Source organism: Plecotus auritus (assembly GCF_963455305.1).
Source record: "Plecotus auritus genome assembly, chromosome: 11".
Taxonomy (NCBI): Eukaryota; Metazoa; Chordata; class Mammalia; order Chiroptera; family Vespertilionidae; genus Plecotus; species Plecotus auritus.
The window spans coordinates 13,036,834-13,064,120 of record NC_137777.1 but is presented as its reverse complement, the minus strand read 5'-3'; the positions used below and the strand labels follow the sequence as shown (position 1 = coordinate 13,064,120).

At 40.4% G+C, this 27,287-nt stretch overlaps 1 protein-coding gene across 3 annotated transcripts in view; it reads right to left on the bottom strand.

The window, feature by feature from the left end:
• The window catches only part of VPS13B (vacuolar protein sorting 13 homolog B), a 635,560-nt gene that overhangs the window by 47,359 nt on the left and 560,914 nt on the right, over positions 1–27,287 (bottom strand). For all 3 annotated transcript variants that reach the window (XR_013959339.1, XM_080646974.1, XM_080646975.1), the window contains exons 44-50: positions 15,153–15,308; positions 5,963–6,226; positions 5,156–5,239; positions 4,803–4,978; positions 4,150–4,320; positions 3,595–3,796; positions 2,319–2,507 (exon numbers count right to left, since the gene is read on the bottom strand). Coding sequence is in view for 2 of the 3 variants with exons in the window: in XM_080646974.1 (XP_080503100.1) it covers positions 2,319–2,507; positions 3,595–3,796; positions 4,150–4,320; positions 4,803–4,978; positions 5,156–5,239; positions 5,963–6,226; positions 15,153–15,308 (1,242 nt within the window). In the remaining variant the exon portion in view is untranslated. The remainder of the gene's footprint in view (positions 1–2,318; positions 2,508–3,594; positions 3,797–4,149; positions 4,321–4,802; positions 4,979–5,155; positions 5,240–5,962; positions 6,227–15,152; positions 15,309–27,287) is intronic.

Sequence of the window (27,287 nt, the reverse complement as noted above, 5' to 3'; positions counted from 1 at the left end):
CAAACCTCAGGGAAGGTAGGGGAGGGTGGGTGTAAGGGGCAAAGATCAACCAAAGGACTTCTATGCATGCATGTAAGCCTAATCAATGGACATGGACACCAGGGGGGTGGGGGCATGAGTGGGAGGTGGGCGGTAATGGGGGAATAAGGACACATATGTAATACCTTAATCAATAAAGAAATTAAAAAAAAAAGAGGCTAAGTAACTCGCCTAAAGTCGCAAATATAAAGAGGGTGGGAAACCATGCAGTCTGGTTCCATGGTGCTGCTCTTAATCACTACAGGTATCATTTCATGACCTTACCATGTTACAGGAACTGGTGCTCAGAGAAGATATTATTGCCTAAAGGTATCCACCTAGCAAGTGGCACTATCAGGACAGCAGTTCTAAAAATGTGGTCTGGGGCCCCATGGTGGGAGGGGGTGTCTTTGAGATCCTTGGAGGGGTCCAAAGGTCAACACTGTCTTTATAATAATACTAAGGTGCTGTGTCCTTTTCACTCTAATTCTCTCCTGAGTGCACAAATGGAGTTTTCTAGGGTTATAGGATGTATGATGTCATCACTTTCATGACTAATGGAACGTATGTGTATCCTTGTGTTTTAATTTGATTTCTAATTTGATAAATATCAATAGGTATAATCCACATAAGTAAAAGATTTTGGGAGGTCCTCAGTAATTTTAAGGGGTCCTGAGAATAAAAAGTTTGAGAATCACTGCTAAAGAAAAATGAGATATAAAAATATAAAATAAATTTTCCAACAGTTCATTCATTCATTCACAAACATTTATTCAGCCTTTGCTGTGGCTACGCTGTGAGGTGCTGGACATATTGGGTGTTTGACTGTATATCATAACATTTTTTCCAGGTTTTGATGGTAGTTCTCAACTTACAACTATTCAACTTTGGGTGATTCACGCTTACAGCTCTTTGCCATTTACACCCATGTTCCAGTATTTTGGCCGGCAGAGCATAAACATGTGTTGCCCAGACAACTTTGAGGAAATGGATACCAGCCTTGAATATTGAAGAAAGACCAACTTCTTTGTATCAGAGAAATTTATTTTTAAAAAGTCACCAAGTGACCCTAACATTTCTTGAGAAACTCTTCAAAGATGCCTGTCAAACCTAACTTTTCCACAGAAAGGCCACTGAATTATACTCCTCCCATGAAGTATTCCTTTCTTTTTCTGATTTGAGACAGCTAAAATAACGAAGATAGGATTAAGTACAGTAGGAGACCTCGAAATGGTACAACAGGATAGCGAACTTTCAGACCTGCAGTTTAATATGACTCGTTACTGTATTATTCAGCTTCATTGGTTTTCATAGACTTTAGAACATTTGTATTTAATTAATAACTGATTAAGCATGTTTCTGTATTCAGATCTTTAAAAACATGGGTACCAGCCAAAACCGGTTTGGCTCGGTGGATAGAGCGTCGGCTTGCGGACTTGAAGGTCCCAGGTTCAATTCCGGTCAAGGGCATGCACCTTGGTTGTAGGCACATCCCCAGTGGGGGGTGTGCAGGAGGCAGCTGATCGATGTCTCTCTCTCATCGATGTTTCTAACTCTCTATCCCTCTCCCTTCCTCTCTGTATAAAATCAATAAAATATATTAAAAAAAAATAAAAAATAAAAACATGGGTACCAGTCCCCTGTGCAAGGATATCGCTCCCTCTTAGACCACTGGTTCTATGGGAAACCTGAATGGAGCCCGTCACTGCGCTCAGGACAGAACCTGACACACACATGCCTTTGTCCTTTTAGTTGTTGCTCAGAACGTTAGCGACTCTACTTCCTCCTCTACCAAAGGGAGGCCAACTACAATCTGTGGGTATCAGGGAATACATCAAGTGGCTGCTGAGTGTCCTGAACTGGAGCAGTTATTGAGTAAATTATGTGACACAGCTTTTACCACTGGCATAGGGAAAATCCTGTAAAACAGAGAGGTCTAAAAAATCACGTGTTTCACTGCTATAAATTGTCTAGAACAGTGGTCGGCAAACTCATTAGGCAACAGAGCCAAATATCAACAGTACAACGATTGAAATTTCTTTTGAGAGCCAAATTCTTTAAACTTAAACTATATAGGTAGGTACATTGTTATTAACTTAATTAGGGTACTCCTAAGCTGGCCTTTGCTAAAAACTCAAGGGGTCAAAGAGCCGCATGTGGCTCGCGAGCCGCAGTTTGCCGACCACTAGTCTAGAACAAGTAATACCAAAGAGGGATTAAAAAGAAAAGTGTGGGTTCATTTTCAGCAGGCTGAGGGGACGGCGTGCTACTTGCCCTGAGCCACACCACTCTGGTCCTACCTTCTGATGTCCTGGGAAAGCACCAAGTCTTATTTCAGCGTCAACAAACCCTTCTTCGTCCAGTGACACAACTTCTCCGTTCCCTCCATCCTTCCACTTTGGAGATGTCAGGTTATGAACCAGTTTAACTGCTCCTGACTTGTGCACAGTGTTTGTATTTGCCCAGTATATTCCAATTTGAAAAGCGTCCTGGAAAAATAATGCCTCAATTATAAAATATTACTCTTAACTTTGATATTTTTACCTCCATTCACAGGAATTTTTTTTATATTATATAATAGGTCTATTTAGGCAAACAAATTCCTTTATGGTTTTCTCTTTCTTTTCTTTTTCTACTTTCTTTCTTTTTGTAATGGCAGCATACATTTTATTTTAGGCCTCACTGTTTTCTTTGATTCATGATGGAATTCATATTTATGGAAGCGGGGAATAAAACCAAACCCAAGCTGTAACTACCCTATAAATACCAAAGGCTTAAAAACTGCAGGTTTCATTTCATTTGACAAAAGAATAACATGCAACTTTAGGTCCATGGAGGTCAACATTCCTATTCCATAAGGTAACATCATCTGATTATTTTTTAAAAATGCAATTGAATAAAGATGTTTATGAACTGAAGTCCCCCCAAAAAGAACTCTCAAGTTGTTCCCTATCAGGAAAACATGTTACTTAGGTGTTCCTTGTACTCTATTTTCTGATAGATTTATGTGCCCTTTAAAATGAGCTAGCCTTACTGAGAAAATTCCCTGTGATGGAACACAAATCTTCCTGTGAAGTTTCGTGGTTAGGTTCCCCCCATGTCAGTGATGATTCCATGTTATTGTCAACACTGGGTGGGCATCGTGATTATGGAATTCAAATCCACTTATTTGAAAAGGGGGCCCTGACAAAAATGGTTGCTCAGAAATCCTCAATTCTTAACCATCTTGCAGATCTCCAGGGGGTTGGTTAGCACAGACTATGGCTCTCTGGCCTCAATATATCTGAGCAGGCCGGTTCTAATGCTTGTCAAACATCCCGTACACAATGGAAATGAGAATGTAACAGTACAAGTATCAAAGTTAATGATATCTCAAACATGAATACTGCTGATGGGCAACAAAGGGCGTCTGAAATGTCTGAATATCAAAGAACATTCCATACCCCTTACATGTGCATCTCGGAGGACAGTTTCCCACATCTGATTCATTCTGCTGTGAACATAACTGCAACCTCAGAATAAAAGCTAGCTGTTGAAAGAAAGGAATTCCTATTAGTTAAAAAAAAGTTATAGTACCTGAAAATTAGGAGGAATAATAATTTTGCCAGCAGGAACCTGCAGAACAATCTTCTCTCCTTCAAACAGCCAGAGGTCCCACTGGGACTGATTGATCAGCAGGGCCCAGGGGAGCAGCTCTATCAGCAGGGTCCTAACATGTGGCTTCCAGACTGACAGCTTCACGCGCATCGGGCTGTCCCACTGACTGAGCTGTTCGTTCCTGTTCCAAAGACCACATCAAGGGACTCAGTGAAATACAGCGACTTCAGGATTCATGAAACATGGCGAAGGGTCCCAGACACAGTGTCCGGGAGGACACCTCTTCACACCACCATTATCCAATGCTGGGTACGCACCAGGAGAAACTTTTCATGCAGTTATAAGTTCCAGATTGTGAGTGAAGTAATCTACGAAACACATCTACTGGATGATAAAAGGGCGGAATCCAATACACACATGCAAGTATCTTCTTTTTACAAACACACCCTTTATTTTGATATCTAACGTTGTTGTGGTCTTTTATTACTTAATATGGAGAAATGCTTGTAGAAAAAGACTGCTGGAGGACATTACCTGTCAGTATCCTTCCTGCTATAGGGCCACAGGGGGTAAAGGGGCTTCTCTGGCCCGTAGAAGTCGTTAAGGATCTGGTGAACGGAACCTCCCGGGTGCGCCTTCGTGGCTATCTGCTTAATGAGGCACGTTGAGATGGGAACAGCGCAATGTGAAGGATCATCTTCTTCTCTGGGAAGTGGGAAGAAAAAGCAAGAACATCAGGTTTCCAAAGTGGTCTGCAGCTTAGGGAAAATAATCAAGGACAAAGGTGTTACAGTCTGACACTCCTTCTGTGAGGCTGAGTCCATTTTTGGTGTTTTAGGTTTTGGCGACAGTGTTTGCATGACCTGGGCCTGGCTTTTTCCTCTTCCTGCCCCTCCCCCGACCCCAACCGTGCTTGGGTGAGGTCTCTATTCATCTCTTCTTCTGTGAGAGAAATTATGTGCCAATTAAATTTTCTGATGATCCCTCTTGTTTATTTCTAAGCTTAGTAAAAAAGGCTGAGTTTTATTTAAAACTATAGAAGAGAATAAGAGAACAGTAGGCAGGATAATTTTAAAACAACATTCTCATAAGATATCATACAAAAAACTCAATCTTCCCTCTTCCTCCTCAATAGGTTAATTTTCTACTGAACTTCTCTTAGGAAAATATAAGGGTTTTCCCAGTACCTTGCCTGAAATGTTAGGTGATGCACAAGGTCAGGTTCTACGTTTTGCAGCGGTTTCTCCTGCCCTTTTCCTGGAATAATTTGTGTTTCGCTCAATCCCAGACTCCTTTTCTCCAAATGTATGATAATGGGGTCTGGAAGATGACTCCTCATGATAAAAAGAGGGCTGAACACAATCTGTAAAAATAAAAGGACAGAAGAACTTTCATATTTGCTTTGTTGCAGTATTCCAGCTGTTTGATGCTGAAACAAACTTGTAATAAATCTCTTCCTTGGGTCACTCTGACCTTAATTTATTTCAGAACAGAAAAGGTCAGAGTCATATACCATATTTTAGGATTGGAAAGCACTCACCATTCGCTGTTGCACTTGAGAGTTGGGTTCCAAAGTCAGAACAGTGCACCAGACGTAAATAATGGAGCTGTTTGAAGATGGCACCTGCACATGGCATAGAAAAGGGTCCCATCAAACCCTAGGTTACTGATTAATGAAAATAAGGCACAGATATAATATTGGCTGGGCGGATTAAAAGGTTTGAAGTTATAGAACAGAGCCATAAAAAGGGAAACTAAGCAAAACCAGACTTCATTATGGCATAAAGTGGATGTGCAGCGAGTTAACGGGGAAGTCCCCTCGTCTTTTTCCATCAAGACGAGGGGACTTCTACGGGGAGAGATTGGTATAAGACTGAGTGGGAGAATGAAAGGGCGGATTTGTCCTTTCTGGGGATGAAAGTGATGATGGTGGAGATTGAGGAAGAGATAAAAAAAAAGTAACAGGCCATCACAAAGATTCCTGAGTGGGGAGGACCCTCTTTTCTCCCCCACAAAGCCTGTGCACCAGGATCCTTTTCAAGCTACAACTCGCCTTCCTCTGGGAGGGGCGGCATTTGGCTACACGAACGCCAGGAACGGATACACACGCCTTGTCCTGGATGGGGAGGAAGTCTGAGAAGCAACACACAAAGCCGCTTCACATTATTGCAGGTCTCCCCCCTTTTGCATACATCGCCTTTTATTTTTATTGCCGACAGCATTACAGACGTCCTTCACAGTCCCTGAATATGTCACCTTCTAATCAGAGGTGCCGTACTGAGTACAGCACATACTGACAGTTTTCCTTTTAAAGCTGCTCTCCTCCAGACCGTGCCGCTTCTCGTACCTGGATGACAGTGCTGTGCTCGGGGGCTGTGGACTCCAGGCACACGTCCCTCGACCAGTCTTCGTCTCCTTTGGCCTTCACACACAGCTCCGTCAGCTCACTGTTTTCCAGGATGTAGGAAGGCAACTTCTGCTTGGCTGTGAGGCAGTCAAAATGTTCTCGAACCACAGCTTGTCCATCGTGACCAATGTAATGCTGAACGACTTTCAGTTCTATGCTTTGAGACAAGTAACTACAGATGATCTGTCTTCCACAGATGATAATCTAAAAGACAATAAATAAATAAATAAATAAGGCCTTCATCCATTCTGAAGGGTTGTAGGTTGGGGCGCATGAGGAAGGCAACTGATAGATGTCTCTCTCTCTCTCATCAATGTCTCTCTCTCTTGCTCCTTCCCTTTCTTTCCCTCCCTCCTTCCACTCTATCTAAAAGCAATCCATTCCCCTCTCTCTCTAAACTCAATTAAAAATAAAGCTGTTAACTTAGAGAGTGCAAGAAGAAAAAGAGGCTTAAAAGGAGAGAGGGGACTTTGCAGCATTCAAAGGAGAGACACATAGGGGTGGGAGTGGGGGTGCAGGTCCAGCTAGAAACACTGGCCATGCACTTGAGAGTGAAGGTGGGGATAGAGATAAAAGACTTGCAAATGTTCACAGAAAGATAGTTCACTTGGAAAAAGAGATAGAGGCTCAAACCCAGCCACTGATCACACTTTAGGGAGAGCTTCTCAGGGTGAGAAGCCAAAGCAGGAACTGGGGAACAAGGGGTGGTGGATCAGGTGAGAGCAGTGCTGCGGGAGCCCCGGGAAGGGACTGGCCAAGGGGAGGTGGTCAATGGTCCCAAATGAGGCAGCAGAAAGAAAGGATGGGGACCGAAAACAAGACTTCACTCTGGTAGCTGAGAGGACGGTGAGATCAATCTGTTGCCTGAAGCTGATTTCCAAAGGTTTATTCTATTCTTATGCAATAAGACAATGTTTTACTCAGATGCCTAGTTATATTTTATTTTATTCAGGTTTTTCCTATAGTGTAGAAGCATGTATCTTTATAAAAAACACAGAATTACTCATTAACCCCATGGATTATCCAACTTTTCAGTCAGCTAAGAGTATAGTTCATAGTAGGCATGAAGAACTATCTCTTCAATAGACTGAAATGGAAAAGACTATGCAAAATTTATTCTTATAAAGTGAATGCTTTCAGAAAGCAAATCCTTCCATGATATGAATATGCACCACAACGGGGGAAATAGGACTTTCCCATCTGGATTTCCTTCTCTGTAATATTATTTCAGATTATGAAATAATAACTAATGTAAACACTGCACAGTTACAGGCCCAAGCATGCGATGGTTCATTTTATGTGTCAACTTGAATGGGCCGCAGGGCACACAGATCTGGTCAAGTGTGGTCTGGTGTGGGTGTGTCTGGGAGGCTGTCTGGATGAGATTAACATCTGAGAGGGCTGATGCGTGAAGCAGGCTGCCCTCCAAATGTGCGGGGGCCTCCTTGAATCAACTGTGGATCTGAACAGAGGGGCCTGAGTGAGAGGGAACCCCCCCCCCTGCCGACTGCCAGAGTGCGACACTGGTTTTCCCGGCCACTGGACCACTGGGCGTGGACTGAAACGGCAGCTCTTCCTGGGCCAGCATCCTGCTGGTTTAGGACTTGAACTCCATGCCGGCCATGGGGTCTCTAACTTGCAGACCTCGAATCTTGGGGACTCCTGACCTCATTAATCATGTGAGCCAACTTATCACAAATCTTTCCCGCTCCTTCCGTCCGTGCATACATAATATATGTGTGTAAATACCTGTGCGCGCACACACACATCTTCTGGTTCTTTCTTTGAAAAGCCCTGAATAATACAAGCCTTTTCACAAATTGACTCTTTCCATCTCACAGCAATTTTATAACATAGGTGCTACGATGACTCCTCATCTTAACAAGGAGAAAATGGAGGCGCAGATGGTGAGTAACTTGCCCAATATTACCCACCTGGCACAGAGTCTGTGCTGATAATCACCTTGATAGTCTCTCTCTTACACGATTAATAACTATGGATTAAGAAAACTTAGAACTATAAAAAGAGGATAAAGGCTGCCCATCATAATGTAAATGTGGCAGACACCATTGGTTTTATTTCAAATAGCTGCCCGCCCCCCCGCCCCCCGCCCCGCCTCCCTTGCTATTAAAAACCCTGACTTGGTTTAGGTCTCAAAAACCAGCAAATCACCCAGGGAAGGTGTACTGAGTATTGTATCACAATTGGTATAAGCTAATCCTGGTAGTTACTTTTGCAATGATTAAGGGATAAACATGGGGCTCTTGGCTAATAATATGGAAGGAAAGACTGCTAAAAGGCTCTGGGGGAGACTGTACTCCTGGAAAATAAGGGGAAAAGTCCTTTCTCTCCTGTCCTGGAAGATGTTAGGGGAGCATATGCAGATCCCTGTGCGGCCATCCGGAGGCAGGAAGGCAAACCCATGTGCGTCGCAGAGCAGCAGAGAGCATCGAGTTGCTTAGTTGACCAACAATGAACCTACTTCTTCCCCCTTGCTATGTGAGATGATAAATGTAAAATAGGAATAATAATAGTGTCTGCCTCCATAACTTGCTATGAAGATTAAAAAGCCTATTTTGTAACTTTAAGCTGAAAACATCCTAATTGATATTTTTTGCTATGTCACTAAGAATATTTTGTAACCACAGTTTTTAATGAACTATTACTGACACAAACATGAACAACTATTTAGAACTATAGCTCTACCCCAAACAACCCTGTTGTATTGATAGAAGAAAAATTGTTATTGTTGTTTCAACTTGCATTATTTGAATAGTGAGGTTTAGCATTTTCTTAAACATTTATTTTCCAATGATTTATTCCTTTCAGCTTTCTTTAGAAGGAATACATCTGTAAAAACCAAGCTGTACTTATTATATATCCCCTAGATACTCTGGCCATTATATATATATTTAAAACAATGTTTTCACAATAGCTAACATAACACTCAACTGAACTATGGGTCCTAAATTAGGAGGCAAGCTTTTCTTTAGCGCAGTGGTCGGCAAACTCATTAGTCAACAGAGCCTAATATCAATAGTACAACGATTGAAATTTCTTTTGAGAGCCAAATTTTTTAAACTGAAACTTCTTCTAATGCCACTTCTTCAAAATAGACTCGCCCAGGCCGTGGTATTTTGTGGAAGAGCCACACTCAAGGGGCCAAAGAGCCGCATGTGGCTCGCGCGCCGCCGTTTGCCGACCACTGCTTTAGCGTATGTGAGGGGTTAACAGACATTCACGATTACTATTTTGATGCCACAGCATCACCCAACTTTAAGCAGACACTCGAGCGCTCTGAGGCAGCATTTAGGTCAGCCCGCATTCTGGATGTGCCAGCCTGGCCATGCACCCGGCACTCTTGCTTCAGAACCTCTGGGCCCCGGGAGGTTTGGGAGAATTTTGCTGTCTCTCACAGAAACCACAGCATCTCTGCAACCATCTGGGACCCACTTTTGTTTAAAGGCAGAGATCCTCCTGGTGGGTTTTTATAGTTTCATTTTCAATGAAAAAGCTGGTTAAATAGGCTTTCAAATTTGATAAAAAGAAAACCTGTAAGCGTGGCCAGGAGGGAAGGCCACTGGATGAGGGGCACCCCGCACGGCCGCTCCTCGTGGCCTCTGCGTGCGGCTCCCACACAGGGTTCCGTGCAGCCACGTCTGCTTTTCCTCAAAGTGGCAATGCTTACAAGGCCTTTATTTTGAAAATTATGGTTAGAATTTCAAGATTAATTTATCAGTTGAAGACAGCTACTTAATTTTTTAAATGTAGGGTTTCTCTTTAATACACATTTCCAGGTTTCACACTAATTCCCCTCTTTCCCCAAAGCCACAAAGATGTGTACTGAAGATTTCCACATATGATTTTACTTAGCAGATTTCAGAACTCTTATTAGATCAGTGCCAAGGAGAATAGCGATATTAAAGAATAACTCCAGAGCACCAGATGCACTGGAAAATGATATCTCAGCCATGATTAAAAGTGTACGGATAAAGATACCCATGTCTACCCAGACATACATATGTACATGTAAGGTTTTAGAGTGGGGAAGCTCCTTCAGGGGATGGGAAACATGGAAGCAAATCCGTGTGCATGAGTAGCTGTACAAAGTGCCTGGCAATCTGTCACTCAGTGGGGAAATGCGAGGGGCAGAGGAAAGGCAGGGTACAGACAATAACCAAAAGTCATTGTTCAGAAGAGCACCATTTCCCAGTACACAGGGGCCTCGTAATGCGGTCAAGGTGCATCACCTCCCCAGGCAGGGCTTCGTAGTTAGGCAGCTGCCGTTCACTGCAAATTCCCAGGCCCAGGCTGAGGAGAAGGAAAGAAACCGAGAGACAGGGAGGCAAGGATCCACGCAACTCTTCTGAAGGCTTGGTTCCTGTCCTCCTCCTGACCCGGCTAATTGAGGAAATCTGTGTCTCTGATGTACTTGAACTAGAGCTAATCTGAATGTTAATTAATCTACCCTGACAATAAAATAATAAATCCAATTTAAAAAGACACTGTAAATTTCTGCTTTTGTGTGTGTGTGGTGGTGGTGGAGGGGAGGAGGGAGAAGGATAAAGAAAGAGAGAGAGGAGGGAGGGACACACGGGGGGGGGGGGAGGAGGGAGAGAGAGAGAGAGAGAGAGAGAGAGAGAGAGAGAGAGAGAGAGAGAGACACTAAAAAACATTGACTAGAAAGGTTTTTCACAACTTCAGTCCCCGCAGCGGCTCCTTTGAGGGTGGCACGGTGGTCTGCTGAACCTTCCGGGAGCGCCCAGGTGCAGTGTTAACCACACTTGCCATTTGCCTCATTCCAGGTTAAATTGCTGTTTCTGTGTTCCGCTTTTCACAACCTGCTGACTTTTTAAATGGCTCTAACATAGAGCTCAATCTCACCTGACTACAGGAAATGCTAACATTCGAAATGTAACTGAAGTGTGTGCCTCCCTGACAGTGGGAATGGGAAAGGGACTTCCAGGTCCTCGGGGAGACGATGACACGTCCCTTTAAACAGGTGAAGGCTGCCCGCTTCATTACTGCTCTCCAATAGGACTTTTCTGTTTGGCTAGATTCTATTTTTTTTTTTTTTAGGATTATTCATTATAAATAGGGTAGAAGCAGAAAAAAGTGTGAGAGGCAGCCCCCACAGAAAATGATTACTAACATTAATCAGTACAAATAACATTTGGAAAAATTCTGAAATGTTATTTGGCACCAGATGTCTTAAAATATGTATATTTGACATTAATGCAAAGTATGATGAAAAGAATTCCTTAAACTTGCAATGTATGGAAATTATTTTTGTTAGTCATGTTTTGAACCCCTCTTTATATTAAGATTTTTTTAAAAAAAATAATGAACATAAACTGATGAACAAAAACAGATCCAGAGACAGAAAAGCATCGATCAGACTGTCAAACCTCAGAGGGAAGGTAGGGGAGGGTGGGGGGAAGGGGGAGAGATCAACCAAAGGACTTGTATGCATGCATTTAAGCCTAACCAGTGGACACAGACACCAGGGGGGTGGGGGCATGCGTGGGGGGTTGGGGGGGCAATGAGGGGATAAGGACACATATGTAACACCTTAATCAATAAAGAAAAAAAGTGCTTAGTTTGAAAACTAAGAAAATCAGCAGAAGTTTTGGGGCAAACATATATTTAGTTTTATTTAAAAGATTAGTGTAGCCCTAACAAGAATTTGGTGAGACAAAACAATTTTTGTTAAAGAATAAAAATGCATGTTTTTAGTTTGGGAATATGCATCAAGTACCATAAAAACATTCATATCCTTTGCTCAAGGAATTAAATTTTACAGCAAACTATATTAGGGACAGACTCAGAAATCTGGACATCTATTTATACACAAAGATATTTATTTAAGTATTATAGTGACAATTGGAAATTATCTAAAAGCCCAACAACAAGAAAATGCTGTTTCAATGTATCATATGGTGAATTAGTATGCAACTATTCAAAGAAAAGTCTCAGGAATTTTAGATAACATGAGAAGATAAGAATTATGTTTTAAGTGGAAAAAACAAGTTGAAAAATTGTTATTATAACCAGATCTCAAATTGTTTAAAAACATCTACATAGGAAAAAAAGTAGGAAAAAATACACTGAAGTAATAATAGTATTTATCTTTGGGTGGTTGAATTATGGGTAATTTTTATTTTCTCCATTAGACTATCTGTGGTTTTAGAAGTATTTTATAATCGTTAATACAAAAATAACAAAAGTGAACTAATATTTACTGAGTGCTTTCTTTTCCAAAAGGATATAAACATGGAAAGATTAAGAAATTTGTCTAAGATCATATGGGTAATAAGTACTAGTTCTGGGAAAGCTTTTACAATCAGAAAAAAGAAACAGACAGGTAAAATTTGTGAAAATTTAAAAAAAAATGCATTTTTCATGACCAACTTTTTTGACTTGTGGTGAACTATTGTAGTGTGTCATATCTGCTCTGGAACATTATATATATTCATTTATCCCTGAAATTTAATATCATTACTTGAAAATACGTAACATGCATGAAAGAAGGAGACACTATTAGAATAAAACAAAACAAGTCCAACTGGTGCCACTCCTGCCTAGGAGTATTTCATCACTGTTATTGTAATGACAGCTTACTGGGTTACGACAGTGGGCCAGACATGTTGTAAGGACTTCACATGTAAAAACCCATTTGATCCTCCCACTAACTTCTTGAGGAAGGCACTATTACTATCTCCATTTTACAGATGAGGAAAGTGATTCACAAAGGTTAAATAACTAGCAAGATCACACAGCTAGCCAGGGCACATAGCCAATTGCCTAGATCTTAACCACCAGGACATACCATGGAAACCATTTCTTCATGGAAGGACCTTGCCATTCCGCTAGTTGGTAGATGGCCCAGCAACTTCATGCAAAAGGGTTGAATGAACTGGGAAAGTTCAGACAGAGCTGTGTGGTCAAAGCGTGGCCCCTGGACCAGAAGCATCACCTGAGAACTTGTTAGAAATGAGCACAACACACCAAGAGCTCCTGGATCTGGTCCTGTGGGAGTGTGACCAGAAATCTACCTTAACGGGTATCCAAAGGACTGTGATGTACTCTTAAGCTTGAGAACCACTAGCTTAGAGAGAAGGAAAGTAAGGAAAACATCCTCACTTCCCTTATGTGTCTGAAGGGCTGCAGAGGGGAGTCCTCAAACAGGTGTGTAGTTGTTCTGTCCACCTCACAAGTTCTGAGGAATGGTAAAACCTGGTTGAATGGTAATGATTTTGACTCAAAATTAGGAAAAAAAACGTCATTAATAGCTGCAAGCAACCAGCAATGGGATGGGCTGCTGTGTGAGAGCATGAGCCTCTCATCATCTGGAGCAGGGGTCCTCGAACTTTTTAAACAGGGGGCCAGTTCACTGTCCCTCAGACCGTTGGAGGGCCGGACTATAGTTAAAAAAATAAACTATGAACAAATTCCTATGCGCACTGCGGGCCCGGGACGAGTCGGCTGCTAAGCAGGACAGGCAGCGGCACCTGGCGGGCCGGATAAATGTCCTCGGCGGGCCGCATGTGGCCCGCGGGCCGTAGTTTGAGGACCCCTGATCTGGAGTATTCAAACGGATGCTGAGGACCACCTCTCAGGCACGCTGGTGAATGAGAAGGTGGACAGGCATTCTTGGAAGACTATGAGTGGCCGAGTCAGGAAACCGTTCTGTATTAGGGGTAGGTATTTGTTGAGAGCAAATCCATGAAGAAAGTTCTGAGGGCAGATGGGAGTCAGTGACGCTGCTTGTTCTTAGGACTTTCCAGCTCAACACATACTAGTTGGGCTGTCCCCCCACTGTCTACCTGAAATGCCCTCCTTTCACCCAAATGCTCCACGTTTTACAAAGTCCAGCTCAAGTCATACTGCCTTAGGGAAACCTCTAAATTCCCTTCACACTTACTATTAGTTGCTTACGTTGTTAGGTTTACGTAAATTTGCAACTTAAGAGCAGATTGTGTCACATACTTAGTATCTTTCATTTTACCAGTTCCACTGTAGCCATCAGTCGACCGGGGAGACTCCTCTGTGCTTCGTTTCTGAGATGCCTCAGTTATAGTTCTCATTTCACTTCTTTTGCCCGTAATAGTAACATGCAATCCAGCTGCGACCCGATTAGGTGCGGGCCCGGAATACGGTGTGGGTCCTCCTGTTCACCTCACTGGTTGCTTCCTGCTCACCCTGGCAAACAGCAATGGCGTAGCCCTGCTGCCCCACCGGGAGGCTCCCCTTTCGGTTCCAGGGCTGGGAGCTGCTGCTATCATGTCCTCATTTCACTACGTTCTGCAGAGACCGTTGCAGTCGAGATTTGGAAGTGTGTGTTCAAACCCGCATGACAAGTCCAGTTATACTGCGGGCACTGAAGCCCGTTTTCAGATTTTAATACTTCCTTTCTTTCTTTCTACTCGTGTCATATGCTCTGTGCTTGAGAAACATCTTTTAAAAACCACATTTTCACATCTTAAGAACACAAAAAAGTGTCAGATACTTTTCCCCCTCCTTTGCAGTCTTGGAACTTCAAAAGCAGCCCAAAGGAAGTTTTATAAAATACGTAAAAATATGTGCTGAGAGCTGAGGTTTTATATGCCAAGAGCTAGACTGCAGTGGATTTTTACTGCCGTGAACATGGACTCCTATGAAAGAAGGCTGGAGACCCAGCCCGGGCGTCAACGCTTCCTCCCAGACTATTAGTGCATGTTATGAGGACCAAGTCCTGGTCATCCACTGTGGGTTATCCAGGGTCCCCCGACTCTTTGCTCTTTTTCCTTTCTCAATAAAGGCCTTTTGGCCATTTCACAGCTCATTAGCACCTCCACCAGAGGTAGGTGGTGACAGGGAGAAGAGGTGAAACTACAATCAGTAAATTTTACTGCTCGTTAGCAGCTCTTGTAAAAGACAAGGACAAGGGGGCTGAGCCATCTCCATCTTCATCAGGACCATCGACAGCACTTACTAAGTGCTCAGGTGCACGGCGGTAGTAGGTGTAACTAGGCATATCACTGTGATTATTTTTATTGTTATTTCCATTTCTTTAAGTTTCCCTTCCATTAATTACATCCAACACCCGACGACTAAGAGCGGTGTGGGTCATGAACACAAGGGAACTTACCTGTTTTTGCACTCCACTGAGTTGCTGAACCTTGATGATGAGTGAAGCAGTTCGACCCTTGTACTGAATAGTTCTAATAAAAGTCCCGGCATGGTCCACACTGAAGGGCTCTGACCAACGCCAATTGCCCCAGCCTTCGATACAGATGTGTAACAGCTGGAGGGAAAAACAATAATCGTCATAATGCCAAAAGTGCCAACAAAAATCTCGTCCTAAAATGAACGTCTCCTTGCTGGAAAACCTTCCTATTGGTAATATTTAGCATCTGTTTTCTTTCTAACCTGCATTATTCATCCACTTCCAGCTTATTCCACCAGGCTAAGAATAGCAAATATGCCACATAGAGTCAATGTGGTTTTCCAGATCACATTTTAAACCTTCTTAAAAATAATTGTCCTATCAAATGGTAAAAGGCCTGCTGAACATTTGAGAAAGACCACTTCATTCATGTGGGGGAGAAGGAGGTTGAAATGTGAGATCAAAGAGCCTTGGTCTTGGCTAATAGTTTATTCCTTCTTATGGCTAGATAGTAATTAAAGCTAAATTTGGTTTGTGGCATTATTTTTGACCCAAATTGCCATCCTGTATTTTTTATTTTGATAAAGAACAAAACAGCAATTTGATTATGCAGTTTATTTAATATACTCTCCTTACGAGGTCACATATATCAAATCAGAAACACCTTCAACATTTTAAATGTATAGAAAATATCTTTATTTTTTCTAGTATGTATTTATTGTAACTTTCACCATTTGAGTCTCCCGATTCACATTCATATTTATTCACATAGTATTGCCGCTTTTGACAATATTTAGATTTCTTTCATGGTCATCTAATATTTTCCATTTCCACTCCTACCCACTAAATGCAACTAAGAAAATCAGTCTAACTGAGCAAGTATTCCAAAACAATATAATAATTACTGTTTCTTTAGGACACATGTTTATATGAAAATAAACCATGTTCTCTATGATTATTAACTATAAGAAAATAAAACAGACATTTTAGGAAAAACATTTACATGATATACAAACTTAATATTTTCTTTTATATCACATATAAACTTTTAAAAGCTAACCAAAGGCTAATCACATAAAACATTTTCCCAATTAACAGAATTAATAAGACTTTGAAAACATTCTATAAGAGCTATCATAATCAGTCCTTAAAATAAATGTATTGAGGATTTGCATGGGAATTGTCATAATAACAAAAGACTTTTCATGAAAAGATTATTTTTCAGTTTTAGCATTAAGAGGAGCACTTATAAAGTACTTAAATTAAAATATTTCCCTGTGTGGGTAGGTAGGGGCTGGGAGGAAAGGGGTAAAGGGGAGGAAAATGGGAGGTATCTGTAATACTATCAATAATAAATAATGTATTTAAAAAGCAAAAAAAAGAATAAAATCCATACATTTAATCATAAAAAAAATTTCCCAAGGTCATTGGTCACCATAATGCGATTTTTGGTAGAATTTAAATTAAGAGAGCTTTTTTTGGTTTGTATTTTATATATCTTAGTAAAACATTTTTAAAAATCTAACTCATTTCCCAGCTTCTAGTATGGCCCCACTCCAGTTCTTCCTCCACACAACTGCCATCATCAAAAGGCTACCGACCATTCAGATGACTTCTAAAAAGAAGGCCAACAGCTTAAAACAAACCAAAAAACACATTCCAGACAATAAATGCCTTTTGGGAAAATTTGGTCTTATATGCACTCTAACATAAAGCACCAGAGTATCTCTGAGGTTTAAATATTAGTTACGGAAAAAAAGAAAAACAATAGTGATGTTTGGAACCACTTCAGTTTTTGTAGCAGCGACTGGGAAAAAAGCTCGGGCACACACAGAACTAAAAGAAACAAGAAAATTGTTTCCTTTGGAGAGACTAGTAGCTGGAAATGACAAAAAAAAAAAAAAAAAAAAAAAAAAGAAAAGAAAAGAAAAAAAAAGAAAAAGAAAAGGCAAGGTACATAAGGTCGAGTTCAACTATATTTATTTTTGAAAATGTCATAGCTTCTAAAGAAACTTTAATGCACCCAACGTAATTTTAATTGAGGAGTGTTCACATTTGCACATGAGCGCCGTTTTAAGCAGCTGCTCACTCTGTGTACACAGCTTTTAATGACTGGATGTCACCAAGGAATATGCTGTCAGGTTTCACTTGGCAGCTAGTGGTTCTCAAAATGTTGGCGCAGATATTTTCTTTGAATTACAAAAATTCAGAATCATTTGGATTTAGTTCACACAGAAAAGTTAAGTAGGAGAAAAACATAACACTTCTTCCCACATGCATCACCAGTAGAATATTTGTAATGTTTGATCTACTGTTAAAAAGCATCTAAATATCATTGGCAAGTAGATGTATATAATTTATTAGGACAGGAATTACATTGCTGAGGGGAAATCTACAAAAAGGAGTTCAGTAGGCCTGCTTTCCTAGTCCTCCTTCCTGTGGTGTCATTGACGTGGGCATGATGCAGATACCACGGACATCAAGCAAGAAGAAACTATAAAATCAGGCATAAACATCTGAACTTTGTTGTTAGCCTAGCTGATCCTAATGAGATTTTCTTCCACCATTTATCCAATATATTTTTCTTACTCAGGTACTATAAGGAAGGCAAGATGCCAGACACTATGGAGAAAATAAGGAAGAACTCAAGGAAGAGACCAAGAAGCCTAAGATCTTATAGGGAAAATAAGGCGTGTGCAAATAACTAATAAGAGACATTAGAGAGGTACAACATGATACAGGAGTCTAGAGAAGAGAGGGCTTCTAGGCTGATGTGATTAGAAGAGCTTCATGAAGCAATTGGTTCTCAGAGTTTGGGTAGGATTTCAGCTGGCAAAGATGACAGTCCATTTCTGACCCAAAGGGACAATCTGGTATGTGGAAGTCAGAAGGTATACCTGGGGCAAAGTTAATAGCCTCGACTGGTTGGAGGAAAGGGAACATGAAAAAAGAGTGAGGAGTAAAGTCAGGCAGGCAGACAGACCTAGATTGTGGTCAGCACTGACTTGCCAAGCTAAGGAACTGGTGCTCTCAGGAATTTAGTCGGTAGCTACCGAAGCCCTCTGTACAGGGGAGCAATGTATTGACAGAATGGCAAGAGCAGAGTGTGGAGGTAAGAGGGCAGCTGCAATAGTCAGGATGACAGGCAATGTGGGCCAGAAACAGGGGAGAGAGAAAGCAGTGGGCTTAGCAAAATATCACCATCCCTTTTGCCTGGAGCCCAAGGTATTTATGTTGCTTTTTTAAAAGTCAATTTGGTTATTTCCTTTCCCCTCTTTTCCATTCAACTTCCCTTACTCAGTTCCCCTACCATCTTTTCTATTCAGGCTTTTCATTCTCTTTGGACCACTTAGCTAGTAAATAATATTTTCCATTGGGAAAAAAATCAAATAGGAACCACTCTTGTTTGAACTTTTCAATGGAAACAGAAACTAAGCAATAAGGCAGGTTGTACAGTGGCCACACTTGATGGAAGGTCCCAAGGGGCTATATTTTCATTTTTTCCAGCAGATCCCCCACCCAGCCCCCAATGCTGTGCTGGCAACAGGACTAAATTCGTAGTTTTCCCACAGAAGACCTCGTATGGGAGTATATATACAACTTTTCACTCATTTTCCCCTCCAATACAAAATAAAACTGAAAACGGAATTACTGATCAGGAGACTGGGGACCAGCTCACAGGACCACCCACAGTCATGTCTGAGGGGAGAATTCCCATATTGACAGATTACAGAGGAAAGAAAACAAGATAAAATCTACAAAATCCAGGAAAACAGGGTGTACCAAGGAAGAAAAAGAGGCTAAGAAAAATTTAAAAATTATATCTTAATTATAAATGAAGGAACCAGAAACTTTTCTGTGAACTTTATTTCATTAGTTTTAAATTGTTATCAAGATTATTTCTACCTAATAATTACAAATTACAAATTTGTCTTTCGATTCATTTGCATTGTTTTCCATTTTATAATTTACTATATAGTAATTTGTGATGTTTTTAAAAAATTGAAAATCTAAAGAACTTTAAAACTTTCCCCAATCCATTGTATCCTTTATAGAAATTTTAGAAGTTCTGAAAAAAGCACAAATATGTTATCCAGGTGAAATAAATGAGTGAACATATATATATATATTAATATACATTATATTTATATATACTTACTAGAGGCCCGGTGCACGAAATTTGTGCACTGGGGGTGGGGAGGGGAGGTTTCCCAGCCTGGCCTGTGCCCTCTCACAGTGTGGGAGCCCTGCAATTGATCTCCCCAAAGAGGTAGCCCCCCAATCTGGGGCTCCTTGATGAATTGCCCCAAAGAGGTAGGCCGAAGCCAGGGGACCCCATGCTGGGGCCTTCTGGCCTTGCCGTGTGAAAGCAAATCTGCCAGGACCTGCCTCTGCGGCTCCGAGCGCACGCAGCCCCACGCGCCCGCTGCAGACGCAGCCTCATGGTGATGGATTGTTATGGCATGAGGGCATCACGGCGTGAGGGCGTGACAACCACATATGCTTTTATTAGTATAGATTACATAAATATATAGTGTTTTTAATATATAGTAAAGCTTAGACAACGTATTTTTTTAAACTTTGAAACTTATCACTGTATCCCAAGAGCTTAGTGCACAGTATTGAATAAATGAATTATGAAAGAATAACCCAAAGTAGATATACAAACATTTTAGTAATGATTTTCACATAAAATATTACCATAAAATGAATATTAAATCCAAATATTGAGAAAAGATCCTATATTGAATGGCCTTTAATAGAGGCCCTCTGATCCATAATTCAGATACCGTAATGTTTAAAGCATAAAGTAGACCCCAAATGGTACACTAGGTGAGCACCATGAATGAAAATTAAGTTAAAATATAAATTTTCTTTTCCTATCGAAAATAACATCTGAAAAGCTACAGATCAAGTTCAACAGATTAAAGTAAAATTGCTTGTCTGAAATGCATAAAACTGATTGTATATTTCACACCAACACATTAACATAAAAAGAAAATGAATTACGTTGCTCATTGTTTTTTCAAGGCAGTTGAATTTTAGAATCTTTAGAGTACTAGAAATAATGCTAAGAACGAAGTAGAAAAATTTCTAGAGAATGGTTAATGTTTGGTGTCACCCTGATTCAGTAGTGGAGTTTTAGGACCCTATATATTGTTTTACATTTATAGAACACAATCTCACATCTAAAAGAATGATAAAGTGGAAATAAGTAAAATTGAATTATATTCCAGTGGACAACATGGACTCTTTTGATGCATTACATTTTGGAAGAAAAAGGAGAGAAAGGAAGTTTTCCAGATGAATCTTCTACGAGATAACATAATGGAGGAGTCACTGTCATTACACGTATCAGGTAGTTTACTCCTCTACAGAATGAGTGCTTGTGGGTTTCCCCTCAAGACTGAATTCAATGAAGGCCACGAATACCGTACAATCAGCATAAAACAGCCTCCTACAAAAGAGGGAAACCCAGCACACTCACAAAATGTGGGTTACAATGAAAATTGTAGCTGTAGAGGGATCCTTGTATCACAAGCCTTAGTTTCAGATACTCATTGACTCATCAATTCTACATGGGAATTTATCCTAAGGTAATAATTATAGATACGTGCAAAGATCTAGATGTATGTTTATTCCAGCATTATTTTAATAATAAAAATTTGGCATTAATAGGAAATTGGTCAAATAAAATATAGTACAATCAGTATCAACTCTCATTTATTGGACACATGTTATGTGCCAAGCACTAGATGCTTTTAATATATTGTCTTATTTATTCCTTAAAAAAATCTTCTAAGGTAGATGCTTTTATTTAATTTTACAGATGAAAAAACAAACTAAGAAAGAAAGAAAGAAAGAGTGACCTGCCCAGGGCCTCAGTGTTGGGGAGCGCAAGGTGTAAGCTCTGAATTTAGGTGTGATTACCCAGCCTTTATTCTTAACCATACCTCTCCTGTCGAATCCTTTCAAGCTGCTGAAAAAACTCACACATAAAAAACGTTACCAGTCAATTAGGAATAGGTTAACTGAGAAAGAGCACGTTACAAAAGACTATGTACAGTAGGCGTCCCATTTTTGTAAAATGAATAAAAACTATATATGCCCACTCTTAAGGGAGAAAACGGCTAGAAGTATGCCAGAATGCTAACAGTGCTATCTGGTATTGGGGTTATGTGTTTTAAATCTCTTTGTGTGTGCTTTTATGTATTTTCCAAATTTCATACTATAACTATGTATATTTTGCAATCAGCTAAAATTAATGTTATTAAGATGAAAAATGTCTAACAGGAAGCATTCAGAACCTGCATTTGTATTTTAAAAACAGCTTCCTGCGTGAGGCCACCCACATGCCAGTCACTGTCCCCCTTTTCCCTCTGCGGGGTGGGCATGTTACTAATGGTGCCAGGCGCCTCTGCTCACCTCTGCAGCCTCCAAACCCCCTCCCAAACTTGCTCTATTACCATTTACTTGAATCCTGGAGCAGTTTCATGTAATTATTTTGAGTTTTTCCTCTAGGGCAGTAGTGTTTTTTTTTCAATTTTGCAAATATTTTTAGGATCCACATCTATTAAATGTTTACCATTAGCCAACTGACAGTACTACACGTGGTGAATATAGATGAGTGAGGCACATTGCTTGCACTGCAAATTCTCACACTACAGTGAGAGAAACCGATATTTAACAAGAAAAACATTTATACTGCAAAATTTTTACGAGAGGAAGGAAACAACTGTTGTGGGGCTCAGGGTATACAGCTTGGGGGAGTGAAAAGATTGACCAGAAAGCATATTTTACTTACCTAAAGAAATAACATGAAAAAAGACACATCTGAAACAGAATAAAAGATATCTAGGGCTGTGATTTCTGATAAACAAAAACAGGCAACAGCCTAACTTGGAGTGGTTCTTTTTGCACCAAATCCCTTATTGAAGTATTAAAGACACCGAAACAAAGTAAATGACATTGTTGGGCTGTGTGAAATGCCATTCCCTATGTCCCCCGCTATGGGTTTATGTCTACCGGAAGCTAGCAGCTCTCTGGAAACAACAGATTCTAGCAGCACCCCATTGCTTTTTATGAGTGCTTGACACAAGATAAAGATCAAGAGTCAGGAAAAGGACAAAAACAGTATCTGCGAATGAAGAAATTGTAGTTTTTCCGGAATTTGGACAATTCAGGACATCAGAGAAGCATGAAAGAATGTGAAGAAGCTCTCACTGCTGTATAGTTGAAAAAAATTAGCAAATGCCAGCTAGAAAAGGGGAACTGACTGTATCATCTGCCCAGTGGTTGGAGACATAATAGAAACCTCACCATTCCTCAGCTGATAACGAGGTCTAGCTCAGGGTTATCCACTTGATGCAAACATTAATAAACAACAGAAATAACTGAAAAGAAGCCAGAGACCTATGAAAAAATACTGCAAAGCAAGGGAGAATGAATATCATCCTTAAAAAATGAGGTGAAGAAGAGACTAGCTAAAGTAAGCACCGTGTCGCAGAATTCAGGGGAAAAAATACCAGGAACGTTTTTGGTTTTCTCTAAAGTATGCAAAATTACATGATTTCTATAAAACTGTAGGAAAATACTGAGGGGAAAGAACAGTCTCATATAAGTGGAAAACAGCTTGAGGTTAAAGAAACGAAATGATATAAAAAGGAATTAGATAAGAAATAAAAGGAAATAAAAAATGCGTTTGCAGAATAATGATCTACAATGATGGAAGTAGAGCAAGTTTTTTAAGAAAAAAAACTTGAAAACCTTTATAATTATGCAGAGCACAATGACAAATAGATGAAGAAATATGAGAGAAAATGTCATAGGTATGAACAAAAGCAATATACTCATAATTACTATAAGAAAAGAAATAATGTTATTGATACCTTATATCTTTAAGTTTTCATAGCTCTAAAACAGTGCATTGTGTCACTTCACAATATAGTTTACGATAAATTATTTGAATTTCTCTGGGCAAATAGAATGTCAAATGTCACATATTTCTAGCAAATATTAAAGCTCAATACATGTTTCAACATATCTATAACCAAATCATAACCTTTTTTGAAATAAAAAATATTAATTTTTCACAAATGACATATTTTTCACTGTTCAGGCATTATTCTCTTCAATCTCTGGCTGAGATAGACATACTTAGAGAAAAGTAAATTTAAAGAGAGGCAACAGTAGGGTGAATAGTAGTGACACTTTTGATTTACTCATTATCAATAAAACAATGGAGTGTTTAATGGGTATTCTCTATTAAAAACTAGTGGCTTGGTGCACGAAATTCATGCACTTGGGGTGTGGGGGTCCCCCAGCCTGGCCTGTGCCCTGTCATAGGTCGGGAGCCATGTGATCCATCGCCCCAAAGAGGTGGGCCTGCCCACCCATCTGGGGCTCCTCAATGGATTGCCCCAATGTGGTAGGCTGGAGCCGGGGGAGTCCTGTGGACCCTCGGGCCGGGCCTGCAGTGGAGGGGCCTCTCCGCGTGCCTGTGGACCCCTGGTTGGGGCCACGGCAGAGAGGCCCCCGTCCCCGACCTCCTGCACCTGCTGTGCACGCAGCCTGCTGATTGGTTGTTACTGTGACGGCATCCCGACCAATTTGCATATTACCCTATTATTAGTATAGATGGTCTAAATTGAAACTATTTAAATTCGGAGAAAATAATTTACATTACAAAAATTTTTGCAAGAAGATTTAATGAGCAAATTCATTTTTAAAATATAACTTTATGGAACCTATCAATTATAAAATCAGATATAACTGCATGCAGTAAAAAAGTATAAAATGATATATATAGGCTTATTTTAGAGGTCATTTCACATTACACATGTATTGTTTTCATGTTTCTAAAGGGTGCGAGCATCCCTATATTCAATGATACACAACTGAAAAGATATGAATTGTGATGCCAATAGCTCCCTTATATTTAGAATTGTGTGACAGTCTTTGAGACTGTTCACCTTGACACTACCAGAGGGCTGAAAAGTGAAAATTCAGAGAAATTTAATATGTGTATGTGTGTGTACAGAAAAGGATGGTGTGTCTATAAAATAGAATAACATAATTCACATTTTCTTTTTAGATAATTAAAATAAATAAAAACTTTAATTGCTTAATTGAGTTGAACTATCAGCAGATTTGGTACCACAGAGACACACTTTCTTGACAGAAAGGTAGTCAGTGGTTGTCAAGCTCTTGGCTTGAACCAACACTTCAGTGGAAGAGATAAGAGTATGTCAGCAATGGAATACTATGCTGCGGTAAAAAAGAAGGAATTCTTACCATTTGCAACAGCATGGATGGAACTGGAGAGCATTATGCTAAGTGAAATAAGTCAGTCAGAGAAAGATAAATATCACATGATCTCACTTATTTGTGGAATATAATGAACAACATAAACTGATGAACAGGGACAGATCCAGAGACAGAGAAGCATTGATCAGACTTGTCAAACCTCAGAGGGAAGGTAGGGGAGGGTGGGGGTAAGGGGGAGAGATCAACCAAAGGACTTGTATGCATGCATATAAGCTTAACCAATGGACATGGGACACCAGGGTGGTGAGGGCATGAGTAGGGGGGAGGTTGGGGGGTTATTGGGGGGGATGAGGTCACATATGTAATACCTTCATCAATAAAGAAATTAAAAAAGGGTATGTCAGGTGGAAATGATAAAGAATAATTTAGGTGAGCTGAGAAATGGAAGCCAATAAGATAAGCAACTGGAGATACCCTTTGATTGTCATTCAGATTTGAATGCATATTTGAGTTTCTGAGCCCAAGTGTCAGGCTTTGTTTGAAAACCAATTTTGATTAAGTACAAATATAAACAATAGAGACACCCAGCCAAAGTGTAAACAAAAATTATCTTTGAAATATTTCTCAAATGTAACGTTAGTCATTCAGCAAAATTTAGCTTATTGTAAAGTAGAAGGCAGGCCAACATGTGTCCTAAGAAAAGATCAAGTATTTTCGTGCAATCTTTATTTTTAGTCATCATGGCAATTTAGACAATTTTAATTGTTATCCCTAAATTTTAATTAGCAAAAAGCAGTCAACAGACGGATATAAAAGAAATAAAAAAATTTTAGTTATTTATTTTCATTGAACTAAAATGCCTTGCCATACTAAGAAAACATTTTTATAAAGGTTAAAGTATTTCATGGCAGCCGCTGCTTCTGAGAGCCTGTGTAACGAGAAACATGAGCCAGCCAACGTTGTGCAAGTGGGTTTGCTTTCCCTGTAAGGGAATGTGGTATCAAAGACCTTGTCCTAACTCATTTTATCCCCAAGTGTAAGTCAAGCAAGTCAAACATGAACTAATGCCTGAAGGGAAGTCCTGGGCTCCAAAAGTATGGATTATTTCACATTTATCTTAAAATCTGTTCTCAGAGTTCTTAAAATTCACTAACTTGGCAAGTCGGGAATTATCATGAGAAATGAAATAATTTCGTAACTATGAAGTCATCCAACATTCCATGCATCTGACACTCATTGGGCTTGGCCATGTCTTGGGCATTACTCTGACCTTTAGATAATAAGCTCTTCAATATCCTGGTCAGCATGGAAATAATTAAAACGTGCCCCAGAATAACAGGGATGCCATTGTCTTTAACGGAGTTAATGCTTTGGTTGCATGGACTTGTGGTAATAGGTGATGATGAAAGACAACCACAGTATGTATGCTGAAATCTTTATAACATTCTGGATCAGTATTTCCCATTACTTAAAAATGGCAAAATACCGTGCTTTAATGGTCCAGCTGCATTCCCTTTCCCCAAGCACTCTGTATTAAAATTCACATTTAAAATTAGTTTCGTAAAGGAACTTTATGTTTAGACATCAAGAATTCACATTCGCAGAGCACTGGCCTGTGAAAAGCCTTTGAGTGTCTTGTAAAAAGCTTAAGGAATCTTCAGTACACTTTTCTCCAAAGCTGTATTTCAATATCTAGGATTTATTGCCAATGGGGGACAGAGAGACCCTTAGCAGCACCAGCAGTCATTCCTCTGGGTGCTTCGCTGCTGAAATAATCCCCAGGCACTCCCTTTCAAGCAAGCTTTTAGAAAACTCCAGAAATCAGCCTGTAATGGATAAAGTACCCTCACACAACCCTATCCTGGCCATTTCTTGTGACAGACTTTACCAAGTCGTAATGAGGTCATATGGCATACCATTCTCACAAAGAAACTTTGAAATATATAGAAAAAAACCCCAAAACCTCAATCCAAACGTCTGCCTCTCACTTCATAGAGTCAATATATTTCCCAACAGATAATGAAGAAATCCCAAAGACGCTCCGTCCACTAGATACTTCATGACCCAAACTGTCAGGGCGCATTTACTTCTCCTGGTGACTTCCCAAGGCCGGATCTTCCTCAGAGAATGTACGCTATACCATTCTTATAAAACTGGACCTTCTTATAAAACTAGAAATACTTTGAGAAAGGTGAAGGAACTGTGTCTACAGCAGGGGTGGGCAAACTTTTTGAATCGAGGGCCACAATGGGCTCTTAAACTGGACCGGAGGGCCGGAACAAAAGCATGGATGGAGTGTTTGTGTGAACTAATACAAATTCAAAGTAAAGGAGCGGAGGGGAGAGCAAGAGAACGGGATAGAACAGCCGGATCCGGCCCGCGGGCCGTAGTTTGCCACGGCTGGTCTACAGCCTTCCATTTGCTGTTTCATTACTGCTTAAAAGTGAAATAAAAATGCAGCTGATGGTCACTGGTCTCGGGTATTCAACTGGAGTCAGTGCTTACAGAATATTTTGGATTACAATCCGTGCCAGATGGTCCCAGGCACTGTCTGCCTCACTGCTGACTTTAGCTCTCTTACTGTCAGCAACAACAAGCGGCTTGCTACTGCCACTGGGGAGGGAAGGCACACAATCCTTCCTCCCCATGTGGACCTGCAGAGAGCTGCCCCACACAATAGCAAGGGTGACACTGCAGGTTTCTGGAAACCTACTTCTATGACTAGAGATAGAGACAATATATGGCAAATTTAACTTGATGTAGTTTTAAATTCGATAATGTTTGGTAATTGTACAATGCACGGCCAGTGTCTGATAAATAAGAAATTTTCAGTTAAACCAAAGTGGGGAG